Source organism: Neodiprion lecontei, chromosome 3 (assembly GCF_021901455.1).
Source record: "Neodiprion lecontei isolate iyNeoLeco1 chromosome 3, iyNeoLeco1.1, whole genome shotgun sequence".
Classification (NCBI taxonomy): Eukaryota; Metazoa; Arthropoda; class Insecta; order Hymenoptera; family Diprionidae; genus Neodiprion; species Neodiprion lecontei.
In genome coordinates, this window is record NC_060262.1 from 17678142 (window position 1) to 17695601 (window position 17460).

The 17460-nt window shown below is 34.5% G+C and overlaps 1 protein-coding gene across 2 annotated transcripts; it reads right to left on the reverse strand.

Moving 5' to 3' along the window:
• Nucleotides 1-3320: 3320 nt before the first annotated feature.
• Nucleotides 3321-16590, reverse strand: LOC107228232 (kielin/chordin-like protein). Of its 2 annotated transcripts, XM_046733491.1 has the most exons (7): nt 16457-16590; nt 9611-9851; nt 9391-9494; nt 5110-5229; nt 4647-4796; nt 3978-4049; nt 3321-3653 (listed from the first exon to the last, which is right to left on the reverse strand). In XM_046733491.1, exons 1-7 carry the CDS (start codon nt 16533-16535, stop codon nt 3481-3483), a joined length of 939 nt encoding a protein of 312 aa, XP_046589447.1. In that variant the 5' UTR covers nt 16536-16590; the 3' UTR covers nt 3321-3480. The 2 variants fall into 2 exon arrangements, with proteins under 2 accessions (XP_046589447.1, XP_046589448.1); XM_046733492.1 differs by lacking the exon at nt 3978-4049.
• Between the last annotated feature and the right edge of the window lie 870 nt (nt 16591-17460).

The following is a 17460-nucleotide window of genomic DNA, read 5'->3' on the forward strand; positions in this document are numbered from 1 at the left end:
ATCAATTGTACAAAAATTTTAACTTTATTCATTCGTGTTGAGTAGCTCGAGATTTCCAACATAGTTCGTGGATGTTTGATGCAAAAGAATTCGATGGATTAGAATGAGAGAGTTTTCACAGCGTGGCATACGGTTTTTAACGAACGTTTTTAGCCCACGAAAGTTACGAAAATCTTCTTAACCAATTAGAGATTACTGGCACCAGTTTCAAAGTGATTCATGGATCGTACATTATCAGTCCTAGTATCGTACTCTTTTTTCTTTTATGACAATAATTTCTCTTTCACTCGACGCCATTTTTCTCTTCACCTTTATTCGATTTCATTGCGGAATAGTAGTAGAATGTTCATTTTCTATGTATTTCTTGACATGCCTTACGAAACCTCCACCGCTTAAAACAGAACGTATGGGTGTGGATAAAACTTTCCAAAACACCTGATCTCTCTGCCCGAATAATATTTATGCATAGTGAACGGAGTAAAAATCTAAAAGTATCCGTCCAGCTTGCAGGTTTTATACTGAACAAACTCGTAAACAAGTTGGCTAACCATGGAATCAACTATTCGTCACTGGATTTTCAGTTTTCAAAACATCAGGAAAGAATGGATTTACTTGTTGGACAGATTCTTCTTGACGTAAATAACTGTACAATGTATGGTTCCAAACTTCACAACAATGCGCTAAATTACCTATCGCTGAAAAAATCGCTACTTATTATACGCGTATACTTACTATTTCTATGGTGGCATAGGTGACGGCATGATGATCGGAGGTACGGGTTCGCGTCAAATTTGGAAATGATTCAATGCTGTGTCCATAAATGGCTTAAAGCGAAGTCGAATTTTGAAGAAATCCAATTTTATGCAACTCATAAGAATATACAATTTCAAGTGTACCGTGTATAAATATTATTGCAAAATTGAAAGAATTTTAGAACTTACGGAGGTTTTACTTGAGTGCTGACTGTGGCAGTAAAATTGGATTTTTCTTATTATTATCGATACTTTACACGATGGATTAGAAATAAGTTTGGATCAAAATGAAACTTCTTCGTCTTGCATTTTTCCGTAATTCGAGCCGTTCTCGAGTTATAATATTATCAACTATTGATGATACTCCAAGTCCCTTCCCATCCCGAGAACTCGTATTTTTGGAAACATAGTTTACAAAAACAGTGTTTACAATGTCTAAAACACGAGTCGATAAATCTTTTTCAAATTTGGACGTGGAATCCTTAGATGCTTAGTCGCGTTAGCTACGATCAAGTTTGAAAACCAATTACAAATGTTTTAAAAACACATTGCCAACTGGAGCAAATAAGTCAAAAATCAATTTCAAGTTTCGAATAATCGTCGTGTTCTTATTTAAAAAAAATCGACTCTCAGCTGTCTTCTATGTTACTAATTGGAAAATACCCGTTTTTGTTCCAAATGACCTGGCAACCGAAAATCATGAACATCGCAGAGGACATTTCTCAAAACGCGATTTACACTAACGCTAGTTACCAATTATATTACTGGTAATGAATTGTATTTTAAAAAGCACAAAGAACTCACACTTTTTTTGACGTACAGTTTTTATCAATAGAGTAATTATGTTGGGGAGAAAATGCCGAGTTATAGTCACTTTTTTGCCCGCCTTCTCAGGTGTAAGCCCGAAAGTCATCGAAAATGCTGTTATTGCCAAATACCAACGGACGCATGTCGAAAAGTACGCAGAGAATTAGTTCACCACCCGAATCCATACTAAAGTATTGCTGAAGGCGATACTCGGAATTAGACATTGAATGTTATAGCCCTGCTCGAATAATTTCAATTGATAACCGTCATCACAAAACCGAAATCTTCAACCATCAGACGAAAACATATACCAGCCTCGATGCCTGGAATTTAAATGTCCACGACAATAACTATGATCAATGTAATGATAAACGATGTTATAATTCGGAATTTATCGAACGTAATACAGATGGTATAATATGCATTAGTATAAAGCACATTTTCAGAAAACAGGGAATTGTCAGGTAGTTTTCGAAACCAAATTGAGTTGCCACCCCATCTTTGGATATTCGGCTCTTGTTACGCATGATTGCAAAGCATAACCAGAATTACCTCAATTAATTAGCACCGAGAATAATTCTGACTATGAACAGTTCGGATATCTAATGGATCAGTACTGTTAGACAAAACGATGCTACACGATAGACATTATTAGATACATTATACAGTAGTGCATCTATTTTTAAAACATTTTCAAACACATATTAGATATTTTTAAACAATGTCTGAAATTAGAAGCTACAAATAAAAAAAAATTGTTGAATTTACCAAACATCGCGTTTTAAGATGACGAAAAAATATTTTGTCAATTCGAATGAATCTGTTTTCAGTCAATTGCCCGTGTTATTGTTCTAATTACTTTTTGTGTTGAATTACATAAGATTTCGGTATATCAAAAAACGTTTCTTCATCCATTCTTTATTGCCATCTTTACATAGAAACACATCCTTTTTCTGTATGTAAAAGTAGTGGACGTACGCAGTAGCGTCTTTAGAACAGAGCAATGAAGTCTAAAATTGATAGTTTGGATAAATTCTATCAAATTCTAAGAATTTTGTAAAATTATGGGCATTGAGTTATACTGTACACTTTTATTTGAACAAAGTTTAGCACGTTTGGGCGGTAAATTTAGTCACTAGCTGTAGCTTCATGCAGCAATAAAGAGCTTTGAAATAAAATTAATTTTCTAATATTTGTCTTGTTATGGTTGACTACTGATGATTTTGTTACACGTTCATAGAAACTATCAATTTAATTTATTTTATGAATTTCTACCAACAAATATGCACGAATCTCAAAGTTTGCCTCTAGTGATAATAGTCTTCAATCACAATTTCCAAAAACATTCGTCGTAAATACAGGTAAAATACCAAAAACCCCTCATTAAATTTCATGTCATCTTTCAATAGTCAACTTCCGTAGTAAGCAACAAAATTTTATGGTCAACACCTCCGAACAGATAATTAGAGCTGTGACCTTAGAATTGTGCACCTTCATAAAAAAAAAAAAAAATGTGATAGTTCATTTCAAATATTATACAAATACGAAACTGTAAACTTGTTTTCATAATTTTAGCGAGTCACGTGATGATAAGCCTGTATCAGCATCTCAGAAATTCAAATTGAACAATGTCTTAAAACAAGTCCCGGTATAGGGTATGTTTGATATGAAAAGCGTTTCGGACTCTGTGCACTTTTTCAGTTAGACAACGTATCTGTGCGAAAGTAGCATACGAAATGAACGTGGAAAGTAATACAGGTATTTCATTTGATCACTTACTTTATTGGTAAAGAAATATCGGTAACCATAAATGATAGCATTTGCACTACAGCTTCACTATTTTCAATATTTTTGCAAAGCTTTAACATCAGTTTTCATCTGAATAACCAACAATAACACGCATCTTCAGTTACAGCAAAAATCAATCGAAGTTAGGGTGAACAGTGACGTCACATTCGTTGTCGGGGAGTCGTTGACACGTGGGAAGTGGCGGTACTTCGCAAATGCATTTAACGCAAACTGAGCTATATTCTGTTCCCGAGTTCAGTTCATCTCCAACGTTCATTGTCAAGTTTCCAAATCTGCAGGTGAAATCTGAAAAACAGGATTGTAATCGTGACACAGTTCTGCAAGATTTCAGTTTTATGGACGAAGAAATGTGACTTTTTGGTGCGGCACAAATAAAAATTGTAATCCTAGGTGATACTTCAATAAAATTAATCACGGCAATAGTAATTTCTGCTTGATCATATTCAATATATTGGAATTCAGAAACATACACTACTTGAAAAGAAATATAATGTGGTTACACATTCAGAGGTTGGGCGAGGTCAGTAATTCGTGTACACAAATTGGTAGGGGGAACTGTATCATTATCTATTTCTTATTTGATTTTTTTTATTTAATCTATAAATTTACCTGCACCCGAATTTGAAACCCCAGTAGTTGCAGTCGCACCTTCTGGTTTTACTACTTTATCATTTTCGTTTTCTGAAATATCAAAAATCGTTATATTGATTTTTATATGTACCTGCGTACTGACTGACACGGATTAGTCGTAATTTTAGTGACAAAATCATGCAACTATCTTAAAAGAAGTTGGAAAACCAGTTTTTATGCCATACCTTTCATCACCATGAAAAGGGTGTCGGTCTGTCCGACAAACTTCCGCGATAATCTCGAAAACAGTGAATGAAAAATTCGAAATGCACAGGAGTTGGTTGCCGTACGGAAAACTATTGGAACGAAAATTAGAAAAAAATGTGGACATTTTTTTCTAACTAAATATATAATGACGAAAAATATTACCGTTTATTCTGAAAAAGTAATAAGATGGAATAGATAAACGTGATGGTTTGTCCGGCAGACCGACACACTGACATCCAGACTGACATTTTTTAAAAACTTCAACTTCGGATTATAAAGGGTCGAAAACATAAAGATTCGTTGAAATTAGAAAAAGTGATTTTCGACCTCAACCAATACTTTTCTTCTATCACCGAAGCAGATGAAAAGTAGATGATAGTGTTAAGAAAAACTGTGCTTCAGAGTTAACATGTACATTGAAAACCTGTTTTTCGTACTTACGGCACCTAGAAAAAAAATTACAGTCTGTAGCTGGGTTTTGCGAACTGTAAAATACTGGAGTACAATTATTATATATATCATCAGAGTGACGCAGTTCTACATCACAACTAAATGGTTCCGGTTGTTTACAGAATGGCTCAACATTTTTTCCTGAAATAAAAATATATTATCAACAGAAAATTTTTACATCGGACGCTGAGTGGTCATACATTTTCATCTAATTGTAAATTTAAAATTTGATCTTACCTCTTGGACCCAATAAGGAATAACGAAATGCTAACAATGGCAATTCAGTAAAATAATTATGCAAATAACATCGAAATACAAAATTAAAGAGTGTTTTATGAATTCAGAAAAAGAGTAATCTTAATATCTAAAGTTATAGTTTTCATTTATAAATACCGAGTAAGCCATCATCCTTAAACACGTTTATTTTTTAAGTAAGTTGAATTATTTTACGAACCTTCGTATCCCTCAGAACAAACACAATTTAGTGTTGGATCTGATTGTGGCGTGAATCGCTGACCATCCAAGTATGTTTTTCCGTCAACTGTACACCGTGGGATATCGGTGTCACGTTCAGCTACAAAAAAGTAATTATCACGGTCAAGTCACTAAGTCGAACAGTTACACGATAACTGCAGGTTTGGTATGTGAAATTGTAAGATTTTTCTACCGCTTTCTTGTATAATAAGAATTGACAGTCTCCATAGTTTGAACCTTACGAATAATTTTCCTATCTCATTATGTATTTCGTAATTTCAAACCGTATTTTCCATAGTTATTTATGCTACATGTGGGATAAGTAATCACGACTGTCATATTTTCTACTTATCCGACACGTAGAATACAATATTTTTTACAAAAACTGATCTGGAAGTCGAATTTAAGAGGAATATAATAATTTTAAAACTTAAATTACTATAGCGGCATCAGATGGCGTTTGAGTAGTTTCTAGTAAAGTGAAAAAGATAGAGTGAGTTTAATACAGACTGTACTAGTGTGCTTATATTTCTATAGTGGTATAGTTTAGGTGGAATCTGTGCAGTTATCTGATACTTAACCGAACATGTGCGTTTATGAAACACATATAGTCAAGTATGCGATTATTGTGTATTTCGGAGATGACATACAGCGCTCGAAACGTCAACTTCCAGAGCAGGTGTCGTAAAAAAGTACTATACCATATTTAGTTCGAAATCGCCATGAACAGGCTTTTGTCCGTTCATTATTTTACATAGGCATACCTTAATATAGTTGAAAACAACTGAATTATTTGAAGAGCCGATGAAACTACTTTCACTTTTTTAATTTTTCACCAATTTCGAGTTAGCTAACTAGGTAAAAATTCAGTGTTGGCTCTACAGTTCCGGTTTACTGCCAACATGACGTCGGAAAACATAATTTTTATTGTGTTTTTATGCATCTAATTTGTACAGAGTGTATCGGAAAGGATGGGACCCCTAAATATCACGAACTGACAACGTTTTACGAAAGATTACTGGTAATAAAATATCAAAGATTTTTCACGAGGAATCAGAATTAGGATTAGATATCGGATCCGAACTCAGTCCTAAACATTACGTTTCAAGTAAACTTCCGGGAAATTATCGTCATTCGAGATATTTCGGGGTAATGTGCATTTTTATGTGACGTGAATGTAATGACAAAGCTATAACGCAAGAACGAATGGTCACCCAACGATAGTTTTGCCCCATCTAGCGGCGAAACTCAAATTATTCCTCGAAAATCGCTTGAAGGTTCTAATATATTCGTGTCATATCACCGGGATGTCCTCTGTTGATTGTACGGTTTGCTAACGTAAATTGTTTTTGTACAGTTAAGGCAGTCGCGGGAGGGGGGGGGGGGATGCAGATTGGGCCATTTAAAGTCATACCTATATTTAAGAGTTTCTTTTTTAAATAAAATGAAAACACCAGAGCAATTTGAGATTGAAGGATTTATTATTTAAGATTTCAAAAACATTTTGGAATTTTTTCATTGAAATTAATAACAAAATGACGCCATGACGCGTATAAGCACTGAACTACCACGTTTTCAATTCGGTGGCGCAGACTTATCGGTTTTTATCCGATCATCTGGAAATTTTAACAAAATCTTTGAAACTTGTCGATCGATTTAAGCTCGTAGCTAGATTTTTGAATTTTGATCTTTGAAAATTATTTAATACAAATTTTTCACAATTTTTTGATCGAAAAATGAAATTCTTTGTTCATGATTGTATACATATATTTGGAAAAAAAGTTTTTCCAACTTCCGAAAAGTTGTTCTTAACTCTAAAACAATGTTCTATCTGTTACAAGTTGGACAGTGATGTCAGGAGATGCGCCACCGCAAAAGCTCTCCAATTCGGAGTCATTCGCTATACTTATATGCGCCATGCCGCTATTTTGTTATTAATTTCAGTGTAAAAAATCTGAAATGTTTTTGAAACTATAAATGATAAATCCCTGAAACTCGAATTGCTCCAAGTGTTTGATTTTCTTCAAACATACTCCTAAAAATAGATATGATCTTAGACCGTCCAAGCTGTACTCCCACCACTCTTAAGTGTATAATAGGGTGGGTCAAAAAAATCAAGTATTTTTTTTTTTGGATTCGACACACGAAAACTAGTTCCTAGCTACCTCTAGAAAGTACTTACCAAATCTAAGCTCTTAATATTAACGGGAAGATTATGCTCATCATAGTTTTCCATTTTCAATTTAGTCTTATATAAAAATGGCCATATCTTATCACCAATAGATTGTTAAATTAGTTGCATCGTCAATATTTATAGGAAATTGAACGCTCTACAAAAATGGTCTCTTATACTTTTTTCATTAATCTAACCATTTAAAAGATATTCAAGGTGAAAGGTTGAAGTATTTTAAGGAAAATAACTTTTTGTTTTGAATTTTGTAACTTACTAAAAAATAATTATTGTCAAATGAGTTTCAGATATTTTCATAGGAAATTGAACGCTCTACAAAAAAGGTTTCTTGTGGTTAATCGATTACTGTAACCATATAGAAGATATCCGCAGTAGAATCCCAATGCCTGTTGATTTTAATAGTTTTTAAATAATTATTTCCAATTTATCCATTCAATTTATGAATTTTTACAATATTCATGAGAATCTGAGTTTATTTCGAAAGAATGACAGTTTGCAAGTTATGTCTTATCTTTTGTTTGAGAATATATTTCATCATGCAAGATGGATGGCGAAGGCCATCTATAGCCTAAAAATATTTATTTTTAGAGATGAGTTTGATCTCACTACCAGAGAATTGAATAGTCTACGGCAGATTTGCATTTTTACAGTAATGGTATATTTGAAGGCTTGGTTTTCATCAACTTCTGCGATTGCAGCTGCTAATAACGATTTAGAATTTTTAAAACAACTGATTGAATACAAAAAGATTGATGCTTCAATTTCATCAGCAACTATTGACAAAATGACTTCACATTTGTGGTATTTAAATGATGAACTCGCCATTTTATCACTGTTTGATAATACTGTTCCACTTGATATGAAAAAGAAAATAGTCGAAGCTGTAAAAACTCGAGATGGTATTAAATCTAAAGTTAAAAGATTTGAAATCGATCGAAAGAACATAAATTCAATCATTCAAAAGGATTTGAGTGACTTTATTTCTCAGAGATCATTGAATTTATTTAAAATATTCGACCTACCATATGATTTTCTTGATCTTGACATTGAATTGTGGACTTCCGATGACAGTTATAAAGAAAATCAAGACTATTTTAGGCAATTAAAAGTTGTAAATGACGCAGCAGAGCGTGGAGTAGCGCTGGTATCTGAATACAACCAATGCTTGACAAAAAACGAAGACCAGTTTCAATATTTATTGCAAGTTGTCAAGGAACATCGAGCAAAATTTCCGAATTGCAATAAAAGTCAATTTTTATAACTTAAACAAAAAGAAAAAATATATTTTTGTATCAATACTGTATTGAATTATAAAATTTCATATGGTAAAATAGAATTTTTTTTTTCTGCTGATATATTTGATGATATTTCTTAAATAAAAACCTTCTCTTTCTGGAATAGATCATAAATTATCTCAAAATCCATCAAATAAATGGATAAATTGGAAATAATTATTTAAAAACTATTAAAATCAACAGGCATTGGGATTCTACTGCGAATATCTTCTAAATGGTTACAGTAATCGATTAATCACAAGAAACCTTTTTTGTAGAGCGTTCAATTTCCTATGAAAATATCTGAAACTCATTTGACAATAATTATTTTTTAGTAAGTTACAAAATTCAAAACAAAAAGTTATTTTCCTTAAAATACTTCAACCTTTCACCTTGAATATCTTTTAAATGGTTAGATTAATGAAAAAAGTATAAGAGACCATTTTTGTAGAGCGTTCAATTTTCTATAAATATTGACGATGCAACTAATTTAACAATCTATTGGTGATAAGATATGGCCATTTTTATATAAGACTAAATTGAAAATGGAAAACTATGATGAGCATAATCTTCCCGTTAATATTAAGAGCTTAGATTTGGTAAGTACTTTCTAGAGGTAGCTAGGAACTAGTTTTCGTGTGTCGAATCCAAAAAAAAAAATACTTGATTTTTTTGACCCACCCTAGTGTATAAGCATACCAGAGATACTTCATGGTCGAACTTTGTACGTCTAATCTGTTTTTTTTTCATGTTTGTATCGGTATCGATGCTTTGTGCTTCAAAAATATTTACTTACGGCATATTTCAGGTCCGGGACAGCATTGATTAAGCGATTGTTTTAAATAACATCCAGGTTCCGGTCGGTGGAAACAATCGACTATGGCACAACTAAACCTTGAGCTGTAATAATGATATTAGAGAATCAAATATCGCCTGAAACTAGTACAAGTAAACAGTTTCCGAATCGATCACTTCAGTTACTACAACAATCGCCTTGATTATGCGATTCTACTTACCGGCCATACAGACTTGGCCCGCAGACACAATTAATATCACATGGCTTTGCATCTTCTTCTCTGAGTGTTTCACCCATGTTGTATACGTGTCCATTGAAATAACATTTTTCTGCGGATCTTCCTTCGAGATTTTGACAATTGTATTTGATGGGGCAACAACTGTCCTCACTTCCATAGGTCGGTACGCAATTTATATCCTCGTAATATTTGAGTGGACCCTTACACTTCGATTTATCACACGCTGAAATGAGTACATTTTTTAATCACAACGAAACAGGGTCTCGGACCTTCAAAAATACTTCATAATACAACATCTGCATGGTAAGAAATAAGAACATGTTAGTCATATGCAAATATATATATACAGCGTCGATTATTGGCTGCCGAACACGAGTGCGAGTCACGGAGCCGTTCTACCTGGTAACCTGGAGCCCCGCATAGCAGCTCCGTTTCACCCGGGACTAGAGTTCAGCATCGAATAAATAAACTTGTGTGCCTTATATGAACGTTTTTTTTTATGAATAATGCGTAAAAATATTTTGTAAAATTGAAACAAGTTCGATTCTAATAATGCATAACTGACATAAAATGCCTAAAAGCTACGGATTGCATCAAGCATGACCCGAATATTGTGAGAAAATAATAACATCAGTGTCCACTAGTTTTCTACAGCTATAAATTTTTTGGCAAATAGTTGTTCCATGCTAAACTATGCATAGGTTCATGCGTAGCGCAAGTGGAAAGATAAGTATGTACTTGAAATAGCGAAATTCAGCATTTTGACAAGAGCGTCTAAGGTTGAGATAAAGGATGTGCAATGTGCATTGATATGGATTTGTACCAATTTTTTGGAGCTAATTTAGGGGGTGGTCCGGTCGAAATTCACCCAAGTCTATTGTAAAGGAGATGGTCACCAATCGCGCTTGATTTTTGAACTGAAGGGTAAGGCCTCTGTAGAAATTTGAACAAGTATTTGCTTTACAACGTATACTCAGAAAGTGAAATTTGCGGAGCCTTTGGAACGTGCGTAAAATGCCCCATTTCTGCGGAGTCCGGCAAAAAGACGCTAACGCATACGTGCTGAACTGAACTTCTCAATTCTACATCACAGGGCTTTATCATCGCATGTTCCTTTACGCGCTGCCAATGACGTCATTGGGCTGAGTTCAATCCGAAGTTTGCGTGTTTAGATGAACCTGCTTCAGATGTCGGATGGATGGATCAGGTCTTATCGAAATCGCATACTGTTTTTGTGTCTGGTCTGTATAAAGACTCTATCGCATAATATAATTGAAATTGGTCCTTATAGAGACCGAATACAAAAAACATGTAATATTTCGATGAAACCTGATTCATCCATCCGAAATTTTGAGTAGGGTACGTTTCACGAAGCTGAGCCTTTGTCGCTAGCCATATTGCTTGCCTTTGATCTATTTCTTTTGAATCATTATATGACATACATTCGTCTACTTCTCAAATCAAACTAATCTTCGGAAGTGTTTGCAAAAACAGCTTGTATCACACGTGTGGATGGCCGATATCTGACTCGTGTGTTTACAACGCTCCGCCTAGGTTCATTCTGTATTCACACTGGTAGTCCAAGAACCCGTGGACCGATCTCGTGCTAAATCTCATTCAATGGCTGTCAGAGACCGTGGGTTTCCTATGGGGTACATCCTTATGTAGAAAAGTCATTTCTTACGCCTAGAGGGCGGGACAATCCTTAGTGTGGAAGAAATTAAAAAATGAAACGGACGACATATTTTATTCATCTTCAAACCTGTCTTTTGTTATTTACCTCTTAAACGTTCCGTATGTATAAATTCTTCAGGGATTACATCGGGTCATAGCCTCGAAAAACAGGTAAAACTGAAAATTTTTAACGAGTTAAATGAGAAATAGATTTATTTGACCTTCGAACAGTGATTACTGTAGTAGCTTTGTCTTGAATTGCAAAAATTTGAAAAGGCTCTGTGTGAAGTCTTTCCACAGAGTCGATAAGAAATCTTGCCTGACAGTGACTTTTTGCCACTTGGCGAGATCTTGAGCAATCCAAATTCTGATGTCAGACCTGCAGTTGCAGCCCGTAAGCAGACTTACCTCTGATCGCTACTAGGATACATACTATTATCGTATATCTACAGTTTATTTAGTGGTTAAAAAAAAGCGTTGAAGAGTTACGACCATCTTTCGGGAAATGAAGTTGCGAGATAAACGCGTTCAGTCAACGCATTCGAAGTTTTAACCTCGGCTTTGAGGCTCATCTTGTATCAGACGAAATGGGAATTTCTCTTACTTTGAATCGGCTATTCCTGGGATATATGGGCAGTCTTCTGCCGCATTCGCAGCTTTCTCACGATCTGAACTTTCTAGCCTTGAACTTGGCATTATTGACGCGCACACCGTTACGTTGTTTCACTCAAGTGCTCATAACTATTTCAATTTTTGCAAATTTGACATCGGCTCTGCGCACCAATATTCGTAAAAGATATTGTAGCTACTATACTGTGCAAGAAATAAAATCGATATTTGAAAAGTTGTGACCGAATGTAACCCCTTAACGGAATAATATCTTTCTGAACTTACATTGTTTATTTCTGGTCCCTCTTGCTGAGCGTGAGTAGTTTTTATTATCATTAATAATAGGTAAAAAACTGGATATCAGATTAGTCTTAAAATGAATTACATATAATAGACATATAGCTTAAAGCTGTATGCTTATTGCAACAGAGCGCAACGTTCACACTCGGTTCAAGTAACCGATTCTGTGAATATCATAGTGAATAAGATCTGACATCAAAATGTCCACGGACTACTGGATTATAGTACTCGTGCCATTGCAGCACTCGCCAGTGTGGCTCACGGTGGAAGCTTTACACTCATCGGACATAGCTCACTTTCCGCACTAGTAACACAATATACCATTTCACGTGTGCATTGCTTTTAATGGGCATAAGGAGGTTCGCTGCTTCACCGCTGTTGGGAATAGTACCGGTTTCGAGCGCAAGTCAGCCTTTCCACCAGCCACACTACGCAGCTAAGCCCCGCGGAATCAGAGAACTGACACATTTGCCTAAATTGGGTTGATTACTCACAAATGATGCAGACAGAGCGATTCAAGTTTCTTGTGCAACTTCCTGAACGTGTTCTCTGCAGTTTTAATAGTTCTTGATTAAAATTTCCATTTTTAACAGATTATTTTTAATTAACAATGTATTATTTTTGTGCGTTTTCCGTAGGAGCTGATTCATAAAAATTTGACTCTTACGTCTGATTATGAGTGATCGATGTAGACGAAAATTCTCAGATAATTCAGATATATCTCTACAGTCGTGGAGAATATGGTGAAGAAATGTAGTTTTTCCGTGCGTTTTCATAAAACTAGTGAATTTCCTGGACCGAGTATGTCTAATAACTGCAATTTTTAACTTCACTATCAGTTCATGTTTCTACGTATTATTTATCAAGGGTCAATGGTCACACGTGGTTCGTTATCATTATTTACTTATAAATGAACTTTCAAGATTGTGGATAAACCGATGCAAAATAATAATTTGCCTTCACATTATTATGGGAAATTAACTCCTTGATTGTCAGTGACACACATATGGGCAGAAAAAAGTCGTGCCATTTTTGTCCCATGACACATATTTGGGCATTTGAAAAAAATATGTTTCGACTACGTCGATTTGAACGTAATTTGGTAAATCATCGTTTTTGAGGTCGCCGATTCCGAATCTGAAATCGGATTTAAAAATTTACAATTGCGAATCCAATATGGTAGGAAAAAATTTGAAAAGTAGGTGGATTTCGATAAAAATTTGTATCTTCAGATGTTTTCGGTCGCGAATTTCAAATTTGAATTTTGAAAATCTCGGTTCAGATTTGGATTCAGCGATCCCAAAAATCGTAATACTGAATTCGTAGGATAAATCGGACGTCAAAAAGGCGATAAATCTGAAATTTTTACGTCTTACAGTGTGTACTAAGATGAAGAGTTCACCAAGTTTCAACTTTCTAGACCTCACCGTTCGCGAAAAATGTCACATCCAAGTTTGTTATTTCGACCTAATTGAGGGTTGAACACGAATTATTTTCCTATCGTTATAGAGATAAAAAAAATTACAAAAATATAAATATCTTATGGGAAAAATTTTCACCGTTATTAATGTGTTATCCACTTCCTGATAAATTATGGAAAAATCAATCCCAAAACCCTGTGTTCCAGTAAAAAAAAAAAACCGCTTTTTCCATGCGCCAGCAAAATTTGACTCACTTCTGAGTTTTTCGTGCTGAGATTTTTTCAGTAGGGAACTCAAATTTTTAGAGTGGCACGGCCATAGGATACGTGAGCTACGTTCAATTGATAACTACCTGTTAATTATACATACTCTAGCTTTTTGAAATTCAACGAAATATTCGTATTTCTTTGATTCGAGGACAATCAGGTGTATCTAGCAGCAGTTCGTGAGGTGACTGCACCATCATCCCTCACATTTCTGTTTATTAGTATCCTGCTAGAAAACGGTGAAACCTGGCAGGGTCAGCGACGCACTGCGCAGGCGCAAGCTTTGTAGTCTACTTATTGGTTGGTGGACGAAAATATGGCTATCGTACGAGCGCGGAGACTCAAACTACTTAGCACCGTTATTTCATTTTACGAATTTTTTTCTGCATTTAGAGTTAACAAAATCTGTTTTACCGTATATTTGAAATTGTAGGCGTGAATCTCAAAGAAGAAATTCCTTGAAGATTCATACGCGTAAAATAAAATAGACTGCAGTGCTTTTTAAGAATGAAAATGATAAGACTTGTGGTGTCAGTTACCAATACAACTATCACCCTGAAGTTACATTCACGAATGATTTTTTTAAACTTTAAATTCTAAAATTAACTAAAACTTCTGTTACAAAACCTGTGCTATTCATATCACTACTATGATACACTTGAATTAGTTTCTCCCTGCTGAAAATTTACGACCTACTAGTGCTCCAGCTTTTCTTCAAATCGTTTTAAAGATACTATGAAACAGGTACCCGTAAATGAACCTTTGGTTGTTAACAGAAATATGTCTGTTAATAAAAATCAAAACTTTTCACCGTATTAACATGGTGAGATACGCTCCTGAGTCGTATAAGGAATAAGAAGGCCTTCTCCATTGAATATGATTTTATTCATCATTTCCCTGCAGATGCGAATTGCTGCGAAAATAATATAATATCAGTTTTCTTAATTTCGTAGAAGCTTCTTTCAATCGATTCGCTACTTGAGATAGCAGGTCAAATTTATTTTTCGTCCCGAATATTTTTGAACAAACTCGAGATTCCTACATTAGGTTGTTCCAATTATTTCACATAATCGAATTCATAATCAAAATTACGATCAAATCACAAAGAAAACAATAAGAAATAATGTTTCATTTTTCAGAATCGGTAAGAATGATGCAATAAAATAATTGTAGCAATCGAGTGTAAGACTCTCGTGTTTGTTCAAAAATATTCGGCATGAAAAATAAAGTTCACATGCGATCCCAAGTAGTGAATCGATTGAAAAGAGCTTCTAGGAAATTCAAAAACTGATATTATGTTATTTTCGCAGCAATTCGCATCTGCAGGGAAATGATGAATTGAATTACATCCAATGGAGCCGGCCTTTTTATTACCTTACCTTATACCATTCAGGAGCGTATCTAACAATGTCAATGCGGCTGCCAAATAAAATTAATTAAAAAAATCAATATCTTGAAAAATAAAAAAAAATCGTTATTGGCATATACTCCCTACCACAACATATTAAATCTTCAAATAAATCTAAACAGGGCTTTCTCAGAAGAACGCCTTTTTTTCGAATTGCTATATTTATTGCAATGTTGCAGATTTTCGGATTTTGATATCCGATTAGACGAGGTGTAAGATTCCAGCTACTCGAAAACAAGAATTTTTAGATAAGCTCCAAAATTGCGAAATTGGCGGATATTTTCGAAAATTATGCATTGAAAAAATCGTTATCGGGCATGAAAAATTTATTTGCGTAATAATAAAATATACATGTCCGCTTATTTTTGGCGAAGAATAACATGCTTCAGTTACAAGCAATTATGGAATATGACCTCCGCTGGCCTGCATGATTTGAGTTGGATTCAGCCATATGATAATCAGCGTTATCGTCCACACAATAAATGTTTCCGAAGGTGGTAAAAATTATACGATTTGTTCACAAACATATTCTCGACATCATTTTAATAGTTGAACATATTTAGATGCATGGATAACACGTAAAATCCTTGACAAATCGTGATGTACCACCTATTCCAATTCCACTATTACCGACATTGCAGATATTATACAAAAAAAAAAAAAAATAATAATCTTTTAATATTCTGCATACCACGTGAATTATTAATTAGTGAACAAACAGATTCCATGAAGAATGATGTTCTACGTTACACACTTCTTCTTTGAAAACGCTACGTATTCACCCATTACTAACAAAGGTTGTACTCTGAATCTCACGGATTGCTTTTCATAATATAACATAATTCCGGTCTATATTGTCATTAAAATTCCATTAAAATCAATCTGATCCACTAAAAATGTCGTTCAACGCGAATATAAATTTTGTCTCCTTGATCATAATTTCGTGGGCATTATCAAAATTTCTGCCGTGTACAGTGTTCCCCAGAAAAAACCATCAGGCAAGAATAGAATAATAATGTATGCCAAGAAACCTGAATAACCAGGATGTGTACAAAAGTTGGTGGTCATTCGCAATCGTCACTCGTATTTATAAAATCGCATCACCTTGGTTAATCACGGTTTTCAGGCACGCTGGATTATTATGACTTACCTCCATCAGCAGAGAAATCATTGAATATTATACACACGTATAAGTAAATTAAAGTATAGATATATTGCGGGTTGACCATCGTAACTGCTTGGCAAGAAATTGTTGACAAGTTCTGAGTAACGTATGTTACCTAACTGTGGAACTCTGTCTGTTATATAGTCTGCGAACAAACTACTGGAGTAGGGAATATTAAAAATACAGCTTCGAAGCGGGGATAACTATCTCTCGTAAAAAAAGTCATTATAGACGTATGGACTGTAAAGTGACCTATTGAAAATATTACTGACTGTAGATAACATGAACCAAAACAATTATTACCAATGGGGCATTCCATCCCAAGTTGAGCAACCTCCTACTTCGACTATTTACGATTTGACCCATTTTAATTTTTCATCAGTTTAGTGAGAACAAAAGTGTATTAGTCTTAGGCAGGAAAGTTCTATGGCGAATTTCGACTTGTCTTTATATTTGCTGTCCTCTCGTGAAAAATAAAATACAGTGATTATCTCCGAAACGTCCGTAAATGGGAATCTGAAATTTTTATATACTCGCAATCACTTAGAATATTTTTGACAATTGTTTTCAGAATCGATTTGATCCAGCGATCAAATAAATTGTTAGTAATAAAATGAAATGTTATTGTTATGACTTGTGTTAAATTTCACACCGTTTTCTCATTCATTTATAACTAATATTGGACGTTACTTTATTTTGTTTTTTTTTTTTCGTTGTCAACAATTTTCATTAACGAAGCGATGAGAAATTTCGCAAAACTAGCACTCATCTTTACCCCCTAGTTTCTTCTTTCTCGAATTAAGTGAATGAAGCTCTATCAAATTTCTTTAGATTTTTTTCCAATTTCGAAATCGAGTTTGTCTGTTCGGTTTACTCGCGTCTTACGTAACAACAAGTGACGTCAGATCAAAAATAAATTCGCAACTGAACACTTTGGATGAACCACTAATTGTTGCAGAGTGTGTCAAGAGTTATTATTTTGAACATGA

What these genes read in the sequence shown, in the direction of transcription:
- LOC107228232 (XM_046733491.1), bottom strand. Translation starts at nt 16,535, where the DNA reads ATGGTCAACCCGCAATATATCTATACTTTAATTTACTTATACGTGTGT. An exon ending in TGATTTCTCTGCTGATGGAG is followed by an intron (nt 9,852 to 16,456) that starts GTAAGTCATAAT and finishes TACTCATTTCAG; the next exon opens with CGTGTGATAAATCGAAGTGT. An exon ending in TAATTTTTTTTCTAGGTGCC is followed by an intron (nt 4,050 to 4,646) that starts GTAAGTACGAAA and finishes TTGATATTTCAG; the next exon opens with AAAACGAAAATGATAAAGTA.